Source organism: Pagrus pagrus, assembly GCF_965226575.1.
Source record: "Pagrus pagrus genome assembly, chromosome: 12".
Classification (NCBI taxonomy): Eukaryota; Metazoa; Chordata; class Actinopteri; order Spariformes; family Sparidae; genus Pagrus; species Pagrus pagrus.
The window spans coordinates 692057-712275 of record NC_140196.1 but is presented as its reverse complement, the minus strand read 5'-3'; the positions used below and the strand labels follow the sequence as shown (position 1 = coordinate 712275).

Here is a 20219-nt window from a genome sequence, read left to right as displayed (position 1 = left end):
CTCAACGCATGTCAGTGTTTTATATCCATTAAAGAGATGTGCTGCCCTCTGCTGGACACTGAAGTGTAAACCTCTTTGTTTCTCTTTTTGTTTGTTTTGATCTTGTGTGTTAATATAAAAGTGAAAAACAACTAATGAAGATTAAAAAAAGTCGCAAAATATTTTTCCTTTTATTTGTGTTTATTGATTTAAGTACATATAACAAGGAAATACATATAACAGTGTGTCATCCTTTATTATTCTGGTATATTCAGCCTTAAAGGAACAGTTCACCCAAACATTAACCTCAGTCATCATCATCATATATCATCAGGAGGAGACGATGGCTGAGCCTGACTTTATATCATCAGGAGGAGACGATGGCTGAGCCTGACTTTATATCATCAGGAGGAGATGATGACTGAGCCTGACTTTATATCATCAGGAGGAGAATGACTGAGCCTGACTTTATATCATCAGGAGGAGACGATGACTGAGCCTGACTTTATATCATCAGGAGGAGACGATGGCTGAGCCTGACTTTATATCATCAGGAGGAGACGATGGCTGAGCCTGACTTTATATCATCAGGAGGAGACGATGGCTGAGCCTGACTTTATATCATCAGGAGGAGACGATGGCTGAGCCTGACTTTATATCATCAGGAGGAGACGATGGCTGAGCCTGACTTTATATCATCAGGAGGGGACGATGGCTGAGCCTGACTATATATCATCAGGAGGAGACGATGGCTGAGCCTGACTTTATATCATCAGGAGGAGACGATGACTGAGCCTGACTTTATATCATCAGGAGGAGATGATGGCTGAGCCTGACTTTATATCATCAGGAGGAGACGATGACTGAGCCTGACTTTATATCATCAGGAGGAGATGATGGCTGAGCCTGACTTTATATCATCAGGAGGAGATGACTGAGCCTGACTTTATATCATCAGGAGGAGACGATGGCTGAGCCTGACTTTATATCATCAGGAGGAGACGATGGCTGAGCCTGACTTTATATCATCAGGAGGAGATGACTGAGCCTGACTTTATATCATCAGGAGGAGACGATGGCTGAGTGATGCTCAGATGTACAGTGATGACGTCACAGCAGCTCATCATAAAGACAAACAGGGCGTGGGACCTTTAACTCTCACAACAACGCAGCTCATTGGTCAGCAGCATCAGGTGGCCGTCAGCCATCCAATCACAGGCCTGGATGTTGACACGTCCGCGCCCTGGTTGCTTGTCAGCAGGAAGACTCGGCACAATTTGCTGATTGTGGCTGTGAACATCATCATTAACGGGCTTTTAATGAGACTGGAGCCAGACTGGGTCCGTGGACCACCGTGTTCCGCCTCCAGCTGCTGCGGCGGCGGTGACTCGCTCCCGGAGGAGCAGCTAACCGGACAGCGACCCGCGGACGGTGGGCGTTAGCCCGCTGCTCGGTGCCGGGGACCGTCGGAGGTGAGCGCCGTTAGCATTAGCATTCCTCTAGAGATTAGCCCGCGGTGCTGGAGGCTCACACCGCTGTTCTGACCCGGGACACACCGTCTGAGAAGCGGGCTGGCAGGGTGACAACACCCGCTAGCGTTAGTACATCACCGGGTCGGTTAGCTGTGGGAGGGCAGACCAGATCCCCGTCAAAAATCTGACGATTTAACGCGCTCGTGTTGAGCAGAGCCGGTCCGAACCGCCCTGCGGACTGTGGATGCGCTGCAGGAAGAAGTGCTGTGTTTCACCTGCAGCCCGGTGTTCCGGCTCTGTGTGGCTCAGTTACTGATCACGGATGACAGGTTGACCCATGTGAGGCTGCAGGTCGGTTTATGACATGTGGAGCCTTTATTATTGATTATGAGCTGCTGGCTGTCGCAGAGCGGCTGCGCAGCGACAGAGCAGACGGAGGTCGGTGTGGGCCTGTGCTGATGTGATGGATGTGGACAGTCCTGTGGATCCTGTGTGTGCAGCCGTGAGCCGGAGGAGAAGCTACAACACAGTTTCATCCTGTTCCAGTGTGTTTATATGTGGCGGACCCTGCCAGCTTTCTAGCTTCAACAGTGTCCTGGGACCTTGTTTTCCTCTGAGAGCAGCTGGTTTATTCACTGATGGACAAAGGTTGTGTTATTATCTCATTAACATTCAGAATATTCAAATTCTGACTTTGAATTTCATGTAAATAAACAAACCACTGGGCGGCTGTGGACCTGCAGAAGTGCCCGAGTCTGGTTCTGTGTGGCAGCGTCCAACACACGGGCTGTTCAGAGAGCTCAGCAGGTTCAGAAGGCAGAACCTCTGAAAACAACAGAGATGAAGATATTTATAAATTAGATTAGTTAAAGTGCTTTTAATGAACCCAGAGTGAGTTAAGTGTCAGATCAGTGAGTAATCTGTGGCAGACGTTAGAGCAGAAGTACTGGATATAATCTGTGACTCAGAATAAGCTCTCTGTTGTCTTGTGACCGCAGAGGTCTGCTGATGTGGTTCTGGGGTTTGGGTTTAGTTTTTAAACGGGCTGAGGAGTCACATGTCCTCACGTCTGTCCTGATACCATATTCAAAGGTCCGCATTAGATTAGCCAGCAGATAAAAAAGTAATGTTTTGTTTTGTGCCCTTCATGTCGACATGGACATGTGAAGAGTTGAAGGTGTTGGTGGTGTCCATCCTGCAGGGCCTCTACACCAACTGCATGCACTTTTCAACAAGTTATTTCACTTCATCACCTAAAAGCTGTTATTGTGTTATAATATGTAAGAATATGCTGCCTGCTCATGCTCAGAACAAACAGGGCCAAGCATATCACCAGAGTAGCATCTCGATGCTGCTAACTTAGCTCAGTTAGCCCTATAGCTAGCAGTCAGTGCAATGTTGGTGCTAACACTGCTAGCACAGGAGCACTGAAACAGGACAGGGCTAGCTGGTTAGCATGCTAACAACTATATATATTTCTTAAACACATTAAATAAACGTCAAACTGTTAATTCTTCACACTCTGTAAATCATTTGAGTTAATTTTTTAATGTTTGCAACTAAAATTCTTACATATTCCGCCTTTTAAACAAAAACACCCAAAATTGTAATGTTTCAAAATGTGCCACCTGTCTGTAAGAGGACTTGTGATCCCATAGATGAAACAACTTTTTATAAAAGTGATGTAGTTACAAGTTCAAGTAGTTTCAAGCACTTTATCTACAATTCAATATCTGTCAAACCTTGGAAATAGCACATTAAAAATTCAAGCATTTATAAGGATCTCCAGCACCAGAACGAGCCCTGAGTGATGTAGGATGACAAACCCACAGTCCTCGTTCTTCAGCTCAGATGAAGATGAGACGTCAGGAGAGACACTGTGACAGACAGTGATACCGCACTTAGCATAACCGTGACCTGTGGACCCGGCTGTCCACATACTTTAGGTCATATACCGTGATACTGAGTGACACTTTGATAAAACGTGTATGTGTCTGATTGATTTGTCAGGAAGTTAGTGAACCAAAATAACTTTGTTTCACCATAAAGTTCTCTGAGTGAGTTCACTCAGTGTTATGTCTTCATGTTGATTCTGTCGCAGCCTCATCACAGTTATGTTCTTGTCTCAGTGAGCGTTTCCTGTCGTCCTCAGTTGGTTCTTGTATGGGTGAGTGAAGCGCAGCCATGACTGCGGAGCCGGACGCCCTGGCTGTGGTCAACCAGCTGAGGGACCTGGCCGCTGACCCCATGAACCGCAGGGCCATCGTCCAGGACCAGGGCTGCCTGCCGGGACTCATCCTGTTCCTGGACCACACCAACCCTCAGGTCGTCTACTCCGCCCTCCTGGTGAGTCGTCACCGACGGACGAGCCGACGTTAGTCACACTTAGATAGAAATTAATTTACGTTGAGCAGTTTGGAAAGTGTCTGGATGCTGAGTTCGGTTTCAGGTATTCTAAGATTTGGTCCATCTGGTTTGGACCATCACCAAGTCATCAGACTCACTGTGATTGGTTGTTCGCAGGCGATCCGTTACCTGGCAGAATGTCGAGCCAACCAGGAGAAGCTGAAGGGCGAGCTGGGGATGATGCTGAGCCTCCAGAACGTCATGCAGAAGTGAGTCGATGCTGCATTTCCTTTGTTCTTCATGTTGTTGAGTTGTGTTCTCACATTGTCCCAAACGTTTCCAACGATGTTCACACCAGAACAATCCACACGTTTCCTCGAGGTAACGCTTCACCTGGACTCCTGCCGCTGTAACTTCAGGAGGGTCAGAGAGGACGGAAGACAACGCGTTCCAGTTACATGGGAGACAACTCGCCCGAGTTGCTCTTACGCGAGAACGTGACGTCATTTCCTGACTTGTCGCACTTTTAGCGTTCCCGTTTGTCATCGCTACACGACAAGTCGGAAGAACATGGACGCCATCAGGGCAGTAGCAAGCTAGTCGTTGTTTTGTTATTGTTAGCTACATTAGCCTCTTTAGCAAACCAGCTCGAAAACACTTGACATTGTATTGCAGGCACAGCGAGACCGTGCAGCACATACATTGGTGACCGGATTAAAGCAGCAATGTAATCAAGTGTGTAAGAGCATTTAAAATCGACATTAAAACGACCAGCGTGGTACAATACGAAGAAAATACATCAATTATGGGCGCAGCCATCTTTGTTTGTCACGTCGTTTGTCTATCCTCGCTCTCCTCGGTGTACTCTCATGAGGACCGAGTCGGACAGTGGATAGTCCGACCAAAAGGGGGCGTGTCTCGGTGAAATGTCGCGAGACGGCTGCGAGATTTCCCACTTTCCAACTCGGGCGAGTCTCCCATGTAACTGGAACGCGGCATGAGTCACACAGAGGGATTTCTAACAGTCAAGACAGCAACTCCCATATTGCCACACTCCTTCACAGCGTTGTGTTCTGTTGTTGTTCTTGTTGTTGTTTAGAGCTAGAGACCCCTAGTGGCAGAAATTATGCACTACATTTGATGCAGCAGTTTAATCAGGATTTGTATTTCATATTGTTTTTCTGTTTTTATCAAATGTCTTTTTTATTCCTTCATCGTACATTTTGAAGTCTTTTTTTTAAAATGTGTGTAAACTTAAAATGAATAAAGGCTGACAGTTATGTTTTTATTAGGGATGTCCCGATCCCGATCGAGGCCGATGTGGGCATTTTTTCGCTGACCAGGATCGGCAATTTTGAACGTGGACCCAAGCCCGATTATTTTTACATCAGCTGTCGTCAACGGAGCGCAATTTACGGCAGAATGCAGACGAGCACGTAACGTTAGTCTGGAGAACCTGTGGATAAAATGTCTGCACTGTGGAAACATTTCAAATTAGAAAGCGAAAGCAGTCCAACGGCGACACGTAACATACGTAACAAAAGAGCTGCATTTAATACACATCTGATACGGCACATAAACAAAAACACAAGTTCACTCAAGCAAAACAGGCAAAAGCACCGAAGCAACAAACACTCGGATACTTTCAGAAGGAAAGAGAAATATCATGAGTCAGCGTCATGGCCACAAATATTACAGAGAAGGTCTTTGAACTCATCGCTGTGGATAACCAGCCCATCTCCGTGAGAGGAGCAGGGTTCAGTTACTGACTTTGTTTACTTGTTGTTTTTGTTAGAAAAAAACAAAAAACAAATGAAAACCGATGTTGCAGTAGGATGAAGAATAAGAAAGAGACATGAAAGTATTTACTTTGTTTCAACAAAATAAAAAAGCTGTTAACAGCTTGGATGCAGGTGATTTTTTTCTTAATGCAGCTGAATTATCTAGGAAAATATTAGTTAGAGCTAAGTATCGGATCGGGACTCGGTATCAGCAGATACTAAATATTAATTGACTCGGATCGGGGTAAAAAAAACCTGATCGGGACATCCCTAGTTTTTATTGATCTGGCCTGTAAAATGTCCAGAAATATGTCTGAACGTCCATCACAGCGTCCGAGGCGACGTCTCCAGACGCCTGCATCACGTACAGATGCTGTTTGAGGCCAAGCGGCTGAAGACAAACGTCTCAGGGACATTTTGGAAAATAGTGAAAACTGAAAGATAATCTTTGAATGTGAGTTAGTTTTGTTCCAAAGTCCCAGTTCAGCTGTTTGTTTCTTGTTGGATTAGTTTTCTTTGGACAGAACCGAACAGAAAGTGTTCGTGTCCTGCAGTCAAAGTTCTGCTGCTCAGATGTGTCTGATGTTTCGTCATGAACAGAACCGATGCAGGTTCAAGTCCTCCTCGCCTCTTGTTGTTTAAAGTTTATCTCAGTGACCTCTGAGGTCAGCTGCTGCACACTGTGGGTTCATACGTTCCTTCCTGGTCCAGATCCACCACGCCCGGAGAGACCAAGCTGCTGGCGTCAGAGATCTACGAGCTCCTGCAGGCGTCCGGCGGCGCCGAGTCGGAGCCGGCCGAGGAGGCCGTCAGCAGCCGCCGTAAAGCTCAGTTCTTCCTGGGCTCCAGCAACAAGAGAGCCAAGACCGTCGTCCTGCACATCGACGGGCTGGACGACCCGGTGAGCAGAAGCTCCGAGTCATGACATCTTCATCCATCATCAGTGTCTGAATGAAATGTGTCTCCTGAGCAGAGTCGCAGGAGTCTGTGTGAGGAGGCTCTGCTGAAGATCAGAGGAGTCATCAGCTTCACCTTCCAGATGACCGTCAAGAGATGCATCGTCCGGATCCGGTCGGACCTGAAGGCTGAGGTGAGTTCACGTCTTCATCAGACTCTCCTCTTCATCAGACTCTGCTCCTCTTCATCAGACTCTGCTCCTCTTCTTCAGACTCTCCTCCTCTTCATCAGACTCTCCTCCTCTTCATCACACTCTGCTCCTCTTCATCAGACTCTCCTCCTCCTCTTCAGACTCTCCTCCTCTTCTTCAGACTCTGCTCCTCTTCTTCAGACTCTGCTCCTCTTCATCAGACTCTCCTCCTCCTCTTCAGACTCTGCTCCTCTTCTTCAGACTCTCCTCCTCTTCATCAGACTCTCCTCCTCCTCTTCAGACTCTCCTCCTCTTCATCAGACTCTCCTCTTCATCAGACTCTCCTCCTCCTCTTCAGACTCTCCTCCTCTTCTTCAGACTCTGCTCCTCTTCATCAGACTCTCCTCCTCCTCTTCAGACTCTGCTCCTCTTCTTCAGACTCTCCTCCTCTTCATCAGACTCTCCTCCTCCTCTTCAGACTCTCCTCCTCTTCATCAGACTCTCCTCTTCATCAGACTCTCCTCCTCTTCTTCAGACTCTGCTCCTCTTCATCAGACTCTGCTCCTCTTCTTCAGACTCTCCTCCTCTTCATCAGACTCTCCTCTTCTTCAGACTCTCCTCTTCTTCATCAGACTCTCCTCTTCTTCAGACTCTCCTCTTCTTCAGACTCTCCTCCTCTTCATCAGACTCTCCTCCTCTTCATCAGACTCTGCTCCTCTTCTTCAGACTCTCCTCCTCTTCATCAGACTCTCCTCTTCTTCAGACTCTCCTCTTCTTCATCAGACTCTCCTCTTCTTCAGACTCTCCTCTTCTTCAGACTCTCCTCCTCTTCATCAGACTCTCCTCTTCTTCAGACTCTCCTCCTCTTCATCAGACTCTCCTCTTCTTCATCAGACTCTGCTCCTCTTCATCAGACTCTCCTCTTCTTCAGACTCTCCTCTTCTTCAGACTCTCCTCTTCATCAGACTCTCCTCCTCTTCATCAGACTCTCCTCTTCATCATACTCTCCTCTTCATCAGACACTCCTCTTCTTCATCAGACTCTGCTCCTCTTCATCAGACTCTCCTCTTCTTCAGACTCTCCTCTTCTTCAGACTCTCCTCTTCATCAGACTCTCCTCTTCTTCATCAGACTCTCCTCTTCTTCAGACTCTCCTCTTCTTCATCAGACTCTCCTCTTCTTCAGACTCTCCTCTTCTTCAGACTCTCCTCCTCTTCATCAGACTCTCCTCTTCTTCAGACTCTCCTCCTCTTCATCAGACTCTCCTCTTCTTCATCAGACTCTGCTCCTCTTCATCAGACTCTCCTCTTCTTCAGACTCTCCTCTTCTTCAGACTCTCCTCTTCATCAGACTCTCCTCCTCTTCATCAGACTCTCCTCTTCATCATACTCTCCTCTTCATCAGACTCTCCTCTTCTTCATCAGACTCTGCTCCTCTTCATCAGACTCTCCTCTTCTTCAGACTCTCCTCTTCTTCAGACTCTCCTCTTCATCAGACTCTCCTCCTCTTCATCAGACTCTCCTCTTCATCATACTCTCCTCTTCATCAGACTCTCCTCTTCATCATACTCTCCTCTTCATCAGACTCTGCTCCTCTTCATCAGACTCTCCTCTTCTTCATCAGACTCTGCTCCTCTTCATCAGACTCTCCTCTTCTTCAGACTCTCCTCTTCTTCAGACTCTCCTCTTCATCAGACTCTCCTCTTCTTCATCAGACTCTCCTCTTCTTCAGACTCTCCTCTTCTTCATCAGACTCTGCTCCTCTTCTTCAGACTCTCCTCCTCTTCATCAGACTCTGCTCCTCTTCATCAGACTCTCCTCTTCTTCAGACTCTCCTCCTCTTCATCAGACTCTCCTCTTCTTCAGACTCTCCTCCTCTTCATCAGACTCTGCTCCTCTTCATCAGACTCTCCTCTTCTTCAGACTCTCCTCCTCTTCTTCAGACTCTCCTCCTCTTCATCAGACTCTCCTCTTCTTCAGACTCTGCTCCTCTTCATCAGACTCTGCTCCTCTTCATCAGACTCTCCTCCTCTTCATCAGACTCTCCTCCTCTTCATCAGACTCTCCTCTTCATCAGACTCTCCTCCTCTTCATCAGACTCTCCTCTTCTTCAGACTCTCCTCCTCTTCATCAGACTCTCCTCTTCTTCAGACTCTCCTCCTCTTCATCAGACTCTCCTCTTCTTCATCAGACTCTGCTCCTCTTCATCAGACTCTCCTCTTCTTCAGACTCTCCTCTTCTTCAGACTCTCCTCTTCATCAGACTCTCCTCCTCTTCATCAGACTCTCCTCTTCATCAGACTCTCCTCTTCTTCATCAGACTCTGCTCCTCTTCATCAGACTCTCCTCTTCTTCAGACTCTCCTCTTCATCAGACTCTCCTCTTCTTCATCAGACTCTGCTCCTCTTCTTCAGACTCTCCTCTTCTTCAGACTCTCCTCTTCATCAGACTCTCCTCTTCTTCATCAGACTCTGCTCCTCTTCATCAGACTCTCCTCTTCATCAGACTCTCCTCTTCTTCATCAGACTCTGCTCCTCTTCATCAGACTCTCCTCTTCTTCAGACTCTCCTCTTCATCAGACTCTCCTCTTCTTCATCAGACTCTCCTCTTCTTCAGACTCTCCTCTTCTTCATCAGACTCTGCTCCTCTTCTTCAGACTCTCCTCCTCTTCATCAGACTCTCCTCCTCTTCATCAGACTCTGCTCCTCTTCATCAGACTCTCCTCTTCATCAGACTCTCCTCCTCTTCTTCAGACTCTCCTCCTCTTCATCAGACTCTCCTCTTCTTCAGACTCTCCTCCTCTTCATCAGACTCTGCTCCTCTTCATCAGACTCTGCTCCTCTTCATCAGACTCTGCTCCTCTTCTTCAGACTCTCCTCCTCTTCATCAGACTCTGCTCCTCTTCATCAGACTCTGCTCCTCTTCATCAGACTCTCCTCCTCTTCTTCAGACTCTCCTCCTCTTCATCAGACTCTGCTCCTCTTCTTCAGACTCTCCTCCTCTTCATCAGACTCTGCTCCTCTTCATCAGACTCTGCTCCTCTTCATCAGACTCTCCTCTTCTTCAGACTCTCCTCCTCTTCTTCAGACTCTCCTCTTCTTCATCAGACTCTCCTCCTCTTCATCAGACTCTGCTCCTCTTCATCAGACTCTCCTCTTCTTCAGACTCTCCTCCTCTTCTTCAGACTCTCCTCCTCTTCATCAGACTCTCCTCTTCTTCAGACTCTCCTCCTCTTCATCAGACTCTGCTCCTCTTCATCAGACTCTCCTCCTCTTCATCAGACTCTCCTCCTCTTCATCAGACTCTCCTCTTCATCAGACTCTCCTCTTCTTCATCAGACTCTCCTCTTCATCAGACTCTCCTCCTCTTCTTCAGACTCTGCTCCTCTTCATCAGACTCTCCTCCTCTTCATCAGACTCTCCTCCTCTTCATCAGACTCTCCTCTTCATCAGACTCTCCTCTTCTTCATCAGACTCTCCTCTTCATCAGACTCTCCTCTTCTTCAGACTCTCCTCCTCTTCATCAGACTCTCCTCTTCTTCAGACTCTCCTCCTCTTCATCAGACTCTGCTCTTCTTCAGACTCTCCTCCTCTTCTTCAGACTCTCCTCCTCTTCATCAGACTCTGCTCCTCTTCATCAGACTCTCCTCTTCTTCAGACTCTCCTCCTCTTCATCAGACTCTGCTCCTCTTCATCAGACTCTCCTCTTCTTCAGACTCTCCTCCTCTTCATCAGACTCTCCTCTTCTTCAGACTCTCCTCCTCTTCATCAGACTCTGCTCCTCTTCATCAGACTCTGCTCCTCTTCTTCAGACTCTCCTCCTCTTCATCAGACACTCCTCTTCTCCATCAGACTCTCCTCTTCATCAGACTCTCCTCCTCTTCATCAGACTCTCCTCTTCTTCAGACTCTCCTCTTCTTCATCAGACTCTGCTCCTCTTCTTCAGACTCTCCTCCTCTTCATCAGACTCTGCTCCTCTTCATCAGACTCTCCTCCTCTTCTTCAGACTCTCCTCCTCTTCATCAGACTCTGCTCCTCTTCATCAGACTCTCCTCTTCTTCAGACTCTGCTGCTCTTCTTCAGACTCTCCTCCTCTTCATCAGACTCTCCTCTTCATCAGACTCTCCTCCTCTTCATCAGACACTCCTCTTCATCAGACTCTCCTCTTCATCAGACTCTCCTCCTCTTCATCAGACTCTCCTCTTCATCAGACTCTCCTCCTCTTCATCAGACACTCCTCTTCATCAGACTAGCCAGGTGTCTCTACAGACCAGGTGATCATTCAAACTGTAAGTCAGTCGGTGTTTTCTTCTTCAGGCTGTGGCGTCTGCGATCGCGTCCACTCAGGTGATGACGGCTCAGCAGGTGGTGAAAGGAGAAGACGGAGACGAGGTCAGATTAACTTCATGTTCACAGGTCACCGAAAATCAGCTGGTGCTTTTCTAAAACGATGTGTAAATAACGTGGCAACGTCTCTTTAATTGTTCTGGTCATTATTATTAATAATGTATGAATGGTGTCTAACACTAAACTAACCTGTAGCTGTCAGCAGATGAACGGACACTTTTAGATGTTCAGTATTTAATATAACGTCTTCTATGAAGACATATTTGATGTGATGGCAGCAGCTTTGTTACTGTGCGGTCTGTTCACACAGCAGCTCCACAGCTTCTGTTTAAAACATGCTTGCAGACATCTGACCCTCTTCTTTCCTGACAGTTTGAGTCAACATGTGTTGGTAGATCACGTCTTTGTTGTGAAGGATTATTTTTTAATGAGCTGAAATAATCATTTACACCAGGAGGGGGCGGCAGAGAATTATAAGAACTGATCAGTCGATCAATCAGTAGCAGAATGAGGCTTTGTAGCTCAACGTTTCTCTTTTAATGAATCTTGTACACAACTGTTGAAACTCTTATCACACAATGAAAACAGAACAAAAGAGGAAACGCGTCCCTGCGAGTCCATCAGAACCGTTCTCAGTAGAGGTCAAATCCAGACTGAGTTTTTTTCTCATCATTCACAGTATCAAGTCCAATAAAAGTTGTTGTCTGCAGGTTCTGATTCCGTTTCCAGAGGAAGGTTCAGTGGAGGTGGAGCAGAACGTGGACCTGCCGGACTACCTGCCAGAGGACGAGAGTCCGTCTCAGGAGCCCGACAAGGTGGTGACTCGGGTGGGAACCGGCCAGGACGGGAACAGCTGGCTGGGAGCTGCCACCAACTTCCTGTCCCGCTCCTTCTACTGGTGACCCTGCGAGCCGCCGCTCCCTCCGGTAACCTCCCAACGAACCCAAATCTACCAGCTGCCAAATCTCACCGCTGTCCGACTGAGCTGGAGGCAGAAGTGAGACCGACCTCCAACAGCGGGTGTGAAAACATGCAGCGTCCGTGACTTTGATGCTGCTGCTGTCACAGGCGAGACGAGCCGACCCTTCCACACAAACAGGACGGTGGCGACGACGTCCTCTCTGAAAACGGGTCCATCTGTTCCAAACCAAATTGTCTTAAGGGACAGGAAGTGTCCTGCAGCGACACGAACAAACACCAACGAGTGAGAATGAAGCGAACAGGACGTCTTGGGACTTTTACCTTTCTATTATTTATTTGACTTTTCTTCCTGCAGTTTGTTTTAAAGGACGAGCAGCAGAGTTCAGCTGTGCCTTCAGATCCTCAGACGTCCAGCGTCTTCACTGTCAGCTGCTTCGATTATTGACTCAGTCATAACATCAAAAATGATGACAAATACCCAAAACACTCCAGAGTCAGTCTGTGTAAGATAATACTTCATTACATTTACAATCAACACAACATGAATGGAAACGGAAAAGTAAACCTTTAAATAAAGACTTGTTCTGCTGCAGCTCGTTGATCACTGATTTAAAATCGATGAAACTGTCGAGACGTCTCCTGATTAAAGATTTTAAAGGGCCTCAACCAACCAATCAGGAAGGATTTCCTGTAGTTTCCTCAGGTCCAGTCTGAAGAGCTGTTGGTGTGTAGAGTTATTCTCACACAGGATGTAGTGTTACATTGATAATGTAGCTGCTGCGCTAACGGCTAACTCATCAATCGAGTCGATCACAAAGCTCCTGAAGCTTTTCCCTGTTCCCTCCTCGCTGGACTGACATTTCATTCAGAGCAAAACGAGCTCATTGGCTCAGTTTTTTGGGTATTTGTCGTCATTGTTGACAGATGATGTAAAAACCATTAATAACTGTGGTGATGGTGTGTTGGTGAGAGGTCAGAGGTCAGACAGACGGGCTCGTCACTCTGAGAACAGACCGATCATCGAGCGAACGGTGCTTTACTTCCTGTCAGACTTTTATTTTCTGTGACGGTTCAGAGCTCTGAGCTCTCTGGACCGGGTCGCTGTGTTTACACCCACCCGCCTTCATTCAGCCTCCCTGAGGATCAGACACTGAACTGCTGCTTCACGTCCTCCTCCTGTTTTATGGAGCAACGTCACCTGACTGTATCTTTATTTTCCTCCCTGCTGGTGAACAGCAGACGGCTGACTGGGAATCAGTTTGGTTTGAGGTGGATGTTTGAACATAGAGTAGAAATCTGCATCTGAATCATTGGACCATGTTGCAGAGGATCCAGCTGTGTGGGAACATTTAGATAACGAGGGCTCAGACTGAGAGACAGAAACATTCACATTCCTTTTCCTCCTGCTGCTCAGTCATCGTTACCAACAGACGTCAGTCGGATGTTGAAAACTTTAAAAAGAAAAAGAAAGTGATCGATGGACGTTTAACTCAGTCACATGGTGAGTGCTGACCAATGACAGGACGTCTCCTCCTGAGGTGAAATGACCTTTTATGACCTTGTACATATTTGTACTGTCCTCATATGATGCTCATTCAGTCAGTTTGTGTGTTCGTGTACCTGTCAGGTGTGCTCATAGCTCCGCCTACTCACATGCTGTCACATTCTGAGAAGCCTGTTTGTCAGACGTGAGCGTGACGCTTTAATCTAAATGCAATTTTATCACGAACAGAAGACGACTCTGATCATTGGGTTTCCTTCTTCATGAAACATTTGACCTTGTTTGAAACCTGCTGTGTTTGTGTGGTGCTGCCACCGACTGTCAGGCAGTGGAACAACGAGGAACCACCAACAGAAATGTCGGTCCAGGCCTCGTCCAGCTCCACAGGTTGTCCTCCACATCTCATGTTCAGGTCCAGTGTGCAGGACTCGGTGGCATATTTAGATCAGGATACGGCAGCGAACATTAAAGCCCCTCTCCACAGTCGCTGTGTGGTTTGTCTGTTCCGGGCTCCTGTAGAAACATGGTGCTGCCAGGAAACTAAATCACCATTATTATAGTTTATTTACTGGTTTGTTACTTTTTCAGGCTCAGTTTATTGAAATGTAACGGTCCAGAGTTTAAGAGGATGCAGTTTTATCTTCACAAACAGTTCACGACATGAAGACGATAATGTTTTCTTGTTTGTCTTCGTTAGCACCACCAGGAAAAGCTTTTCACAGTTACCATGTAAAAACACTCACTGGACACTTTTCACTTCAAACAACCCATAATGCAACGCTGTGCTGAGGTAACAGACTGACACAGGAAGTATTCATAGACCCATAGTTACATTGATAACAGCTGTTGAGTTGCTGTACACAACATCTTCACACATGAAATCAGCCTCAGGTTTTATTCTGTGAAACAAAAAGCAAACCTCCATCTTCTGTTCGTGTCGCTATGGTAACCTGTTTCCTCTCAGCATCATTTAGATGATTAAAGTGTCACAGTGAATCATGTTTATCACGTCGGTGAACTCTTTACCTGCATGAACTGGATTTACTTCTTCTGCTCAGGTTTTCTTCAAGTGGAATAATTCAGACCCGAACTATTATTTATCTTTTATTTATTGATGTGATTTCTATTGAGAGTCTGATGACCTGCCGTCACTGGCCAACACGAGTGTTCATCATCCTCACCATCATCTTCATCTTCATCAGTGTGCTGCTGTACGAACAGTCTGTCCTGTAATGATGAGAATAAAAACCTGAAGGAGTCTCACTGCTTTGTTACTTTAAAACTTGTCGGAGATCGTTGACAGATTCACTTTGTCAGTAAATAGTCACATTCAGTAAGAACTGAACAAAATCCATCTGCATTAACTGATTTAAAGCCAAACAGCAGAACCGACTACAGAAACAAACTGTAGCTTTCAAAAACGAATAAAGACCTCAGACTGTTGAAAACACTGTCTGTCTGTCGACTGTGGTTAAGGAGCCGTGTCTGCACTCTAGTGTTGGGTTATGATGAACTGGAGCAGTAAACTGATGTTGTGTGTCGCAGCAGAGTTTAACTTTTCTCTTCCTAAATGTTTTATTTCAATACATTTTGCTACATTTTTGTTTTGAAACTTAATTTCTTCAGGCTTCTGCTGAAACACGTTTAACCTGAGAGAGAAAACAATCATCACGAGACCGCGACGTCTTTCAACCATCCAGCCTGAGCAGCCGGACGCGAGAGACCGAAGAGAGTCGGGATCAGAGCCGTGCTGGTCCAGTTCGGTCCGAGGCTGCGCACAGCCCAGATCTAACTATCAACATGTAGTGGACGAAAAGAGACTCAGGCTGGATGAACAACAGGACATCAGAGACTTTTGTGACGGATACTTGTGTACAAACAGACTCTGGTGAAAGTAGAAGTGCTGATTCAGCTTGTTTACTCCAGTAAAAGTAATAGAGTACAGGCTCTGACATGTACTCAGAGTATCAGAGTAAAAAGTCTCCCTCTGAAGGACATTTGTCGTCAAAGCTAACTGAAGCTCACAGCATATTAATATAACTCAAAGACTATCAAAGTTAAAGGTAGAGTCAGTAGGATTTGTCCCAGCTGTTCCTGAACGCACCACAGACATAGTTGATCGTTGAGTCTCATTCCCAGGACGTCACATAGCCACATGTTGGGTTGGTAAAGCGTCCCGAGCAGCAACAAAGAGAGAAAATAAGAAACTCTCTGCAGATACGAGACACTAACACGAGACACTCTCGTCTCGCTGCGTCTGCGGTGCGTCAAACTAAAGTAACGAGGCTGTTTGAAGCTGCGAGGAGAAAGTTCAGATGTTTGTGTTCAGATGTGGAGAGGGAAAGTCCCAGAGATACTCAGGTACAGGACAGACACCTGAGACATGAAGTTCACAATAATCGTGTCGCAGAACAGAATTTGAAACCTTCAATAAAAGCGTTGGCAGGAGACGTTCAGTCTTTACTCTCGGTTTTATTCATCAAACTGAAGGAGCGCCGTCCCAACAGCTTTGTTTTAATGCAAATCTTCTCTGAAACTAAAGAAGTAAGTTGAATCAGGAAGAACCTGATCAAAGAAGAGTTATTATGAATGTGACCACACGTCTGATGTCAACTTTCTGAAGAAGACGGTTCGGACGATCTGCAGGAAGTGAGTTCTGTTCATGACCGTGTCTGCGGCTCCGGAGTCGGAGCAGTGAATGCATCCTCAGTGGTCGTGCCAGGCGCTGGCGGCTCCGTGAAGCCAGCGAGGCTCCGTGAGCAGCGAGCGTCTGCTGTGACTCAGAGGTTGAACGGAGGTTTTTGTTCGGGGCTGAAAGCCGAGCCGGCGGTTTGATCTCAGACAGAGAAAGAGTTGAGCTCAGGACAGAGACGCTGCTGTTGTTTGCTGCCTGAATGCAGCTCGTCACTGAGAGGTTACTGCAGTTCATCCAGACGACACTGGAGAAAACATGGAGGCTGTAAACGCCTCATCCAGCAACAAGAGACACTTCTTAGAAACACAATCGCATGTTCTTCATTTCATTTCTGCTCTGGGAGACTTGTGATCAGCACCTGGACTGCACAGCTGGTCTCCTGTCAGGCTGTACAAACATGTTAAAGCAAAGGACTCAGGTGACGTGAACAACACTGATGTCACTTGACACGCTCCATTTTAGACAATGAACCCTGACGGAGCAGAAAACCTGATACAGGATTACCTGAGAGACGTGAGGAGGAGCTCAGGTCCACCTGGCCTCTAAACTCCGACTGACTCAGAAACTCAACATGAACCAACTCGTCCGCTGAGTACATGTTCAGCTGCCTGTCGGCATGTGTCAGTCTGAGAAATGTGTGTTCACGTTCACTGCTTCAGAGGTGAAAGACGGTTTTATTTCACATTTAGACGATGTTTCATGATATATTTGCAAAACTGGACTGATTGTGTTCTTTTATTTTGACATTAAAGGCGATTAAAGTGTTTTCTGTGATGAGTCTGCTTGTGGAGTCAGAGATCAAACCACCAATCTTCTGACTGATGAGGCTGCTTTACCTTCTTCCTGTGTGAAGCCTCGTATTTACACCGAGCCGCCGTAACGTTATGACCCCCTCCTGCCACCAAAACAGCTTTGATCATCGAGGCGTGGACTCCACCACACCTGTTTGTCCAGCACATCACACACACGCTCGATTAGTTTGAGATGGTCAAGTTGAACTGTTTGTTGTTTTTCCTCAAATGCTTCCTGAACCGTTTGTGCAGCGTGGCAGAGCGTAATATCTGCTGAGAACACTGTTTCCATGCAGAGTGTGTCAGAGGAACATCCACATGAATGACAGGACTCGAGGTTTCCCAGCAGAGCGTTGTCCAAAGGTCTGGCCGTCTTCCCATCATGCATCCTGGTGCTATCTCTTCTTCAATATTGTACAAGAGTGAATGTTGCCAACCTTTATCCTTAATCCTTCAACCATTACAGCTCTTCATGTTGCATAAATGTAAAAGGAAACCTGATCCGTCGGACCAGGCCTCCTCCTCCCACTGCTCTGTGGTCCACTTCTGATTCTAGCACATCGTTTGTGTCCAGATCCACTCGTTCACTCCTCCCCACTGACTGCACATGGAGCTAAACATAGAGGACTATACAGCGAGCTCATTGGTTAAATGGAAAAACACCGTTGGACACCACTCAGGACATTTTTTCCCTTCGGAGCAATGCATGATGGTACATGATGCAGAGTTAGTGACCGTTGGTCGACAGTCTTCTCTCTGTTTAACACATCTCAGACTGCATCACATGAGAAACATCTGGAAACCACAAAGATCTCGGACATGTAGAGAGAAAATGTGCATTTTGTTTAAATGTGAAACAGCTGATGTGTCGATCATGAATATACAATCAGTGAGTTGAACCATCAGTTCAGTGATTATAGAAAGTTGTGAATCAAATGTTCTTTGTAGCATCTGAACTTCTTCTGACTGATTCTGATTGATCACAGCTGATCATTTTAACAGGACCCGTCTGGTACAGTCATCAGACGCAGACACAAACACCACGATGGGAAAGTCTAAAGAGCTCAGCATTGATCCGAACAAGTCAGGAAAGTCACTTGGAGCCGTTTCAAAGCAGCTTTAGGTCCCAAGATCACCTGAACAACAAACCATCACTGAGAGAAAACTGGTCTGATGGTCAAGAGTCAACCAGAAACCAACAAAAAGCAAGTCTGCAATGATTCAGAAGCTGCTGGAGACAGGTGTCCACAGTCAGGTGTGTTTTACATCTACATGAGCCGAGAGGCTGCTGCGTTGAGAGAAGCTCGTGATCCAGACCCAGAACCTTAAAGCTGGACTGAAGTCTGCTGCTGATCACATGGACGAAGAAAAACCTTCTGGAGGAGACTCTGTGGCCACAGGACACTAAAACTGAGCTGTTTGACCACACTGAGCAGCGATATGTTGGAGGAGAGGAGGTGAACTCCAAGAACAGCAAACCTACTGTCCAGCATGGTGCCGGTAGAGTTCTGCTGTGGGGCGGTTCTGCTGCCAGTGGATCTGCTGCTCTACAGAAGGTTAATGGAATAATGAAGGAGGAGGATTATCTCCAAACTCTTCAGGAAAACCTAAAATCACCAGCAGAAGATTGGCTCCTGGGTGCAGTTGAGTAGATACGTAGATAAAATAGTGCAACAACAGCTTTTATAAGAAGTGTGACAGCTCGATTACACAATCAGTCCTGTGCTGTTCTGCTGTATAAGTAGCAGCAGCTGGAATGACTTCCTGTTGGATCTGTAGTCACTCTGACTGTTGTTCAACGTTTCTGTTGCACAACCATCAGTCGTGAGGCCGTTCTGCTGAACATGAGCTCATCTTCTGTGGAAACTGATGCTTTCTTCAGACTGTGAACAGAAAACAAAGGATGAAATGAGACTTTTCAGATCAGATCACAGTCACGAGACACGTCGACACCTCAGATCAATAACATGATCAGATCTGATCCAGAACATTCTGGGAACGTTGACCAAACTCAAACTGAAGCTGAGATTAAAGAAGAAACACGAAGAGTTAAATATTGAAACTGAAACGATGTTTGAATGTTATTTCACAGTTTGTCTGTAAAGTGTTGTTGATTCTTACTTTGATGTAAAATATTAAACCTTCAGTCTGTTCAAGCTTCTGTTAAGTGTTCAGTTCACTTTTGATGCTTTTTGACTTTATTAATGAATCAATCAGCTGTCTGAAGCCTTTTATTGATCATGTTTTACTAATGATGTTTGTGACTGCGGAGACAAGGACTGCAGGAAGTGAAAAGCCCGTGCCTTCACAATAAAAGCATCGAACTATGGGACAATCGAGAGTCTTGGAAAGTGGTTACTATCATCATGTTGTGTATAACGATAATAATAATAAATCACTATAATACAGATCATAGAGAGCTTCTTTTTCTGGAGCACATATATATATATATATAATTATATATATATACAGTATATATATATATATATATATATATATATACACATATATATGTATATATGTATATGTATATATATAATACTGTGTGTGTATATATATATACATATATATGTATAATTATATATATATACATATATATATATAATTATATATATATACAGTATATATATATATATATATGTGTATATATATATATATATATATATATATATATATATATATATATATACATATATATATATATATATATATATATATATATGTATATGTGTATATATATAATACTGTATATATATACATATATATATATAATTATATATATATACACATATATATAATTATATATATATACTGTGTATATATATAATATATATATACAGTATATATATATATATATATATATATATATACAGTAAACATATATATATATATATATATATACACAGTATACATATATATATACATATATATATATATATATATATATTATATATATATACAGTATATATATATAATTATATATATGTGTGTATATATATATAATTATATATATACAGTAAACATATATATATATATATATATACAGTATACATATATATATACATATATATATATATATATGTATATATATATATATATATATATATATATATATATGCATATATGAATTGAATTCTTTGTCTTCAATCAGGACGATGAGCCTTTAGAGACAAACACAGTGTCAGATCATCATCTTCATCTTCATCTTCATCAGTGACGTGACATCAACTTTAATCACAAACACACTTACAGACATCAGGAGCCAGTACAAAGCTCGCGCAGCGTTAATAAAAAGCATCGCGC

The 20219-nt window shown here is 45.0% G+C and overlaps 1 protein-coding gene across 2 annotated transcripts; it reads left to right on the top strand.

The window, feature by feature from the left end:
• Positions 1-1171: 1171 nt before the first annotated feature.
• Positions 1172-14688, top strand: LOC311267249 (armadillo repeat-containing protein 1-like). Of its 2 annotated transcripts, none has more exons than XM_084370204.1 (7): positions 1172-1451; positions 3604-3797; positions 3975-4066; positions 6290-6479; positions 6552-6668; positions 10979-11077; positions 11719-14688. In XM_084370204.1, exons 2-7 carry the CDS (start codon positions 3636-3638, stop codon positions 11908-11910), a joined length of 852 nt encoding a protein of 283 aa, XP_084226330.1. In that variant the 5' UTR covers positions 1172-1451; positions 3604-3635; the 3' UTR covers positions 11911-14688. The 2 variants fall into 2 exon arrangements, with proteins under 2 accessions (XP_084226330.1, XP_084226331.1); XM_084370205.1 differs by having other exon boundaries at positions 1176-1451; positions 10979-11053.
• The last annotated feature ends 5531 nt before the right edge of the window (positions 14689-20219 follow it).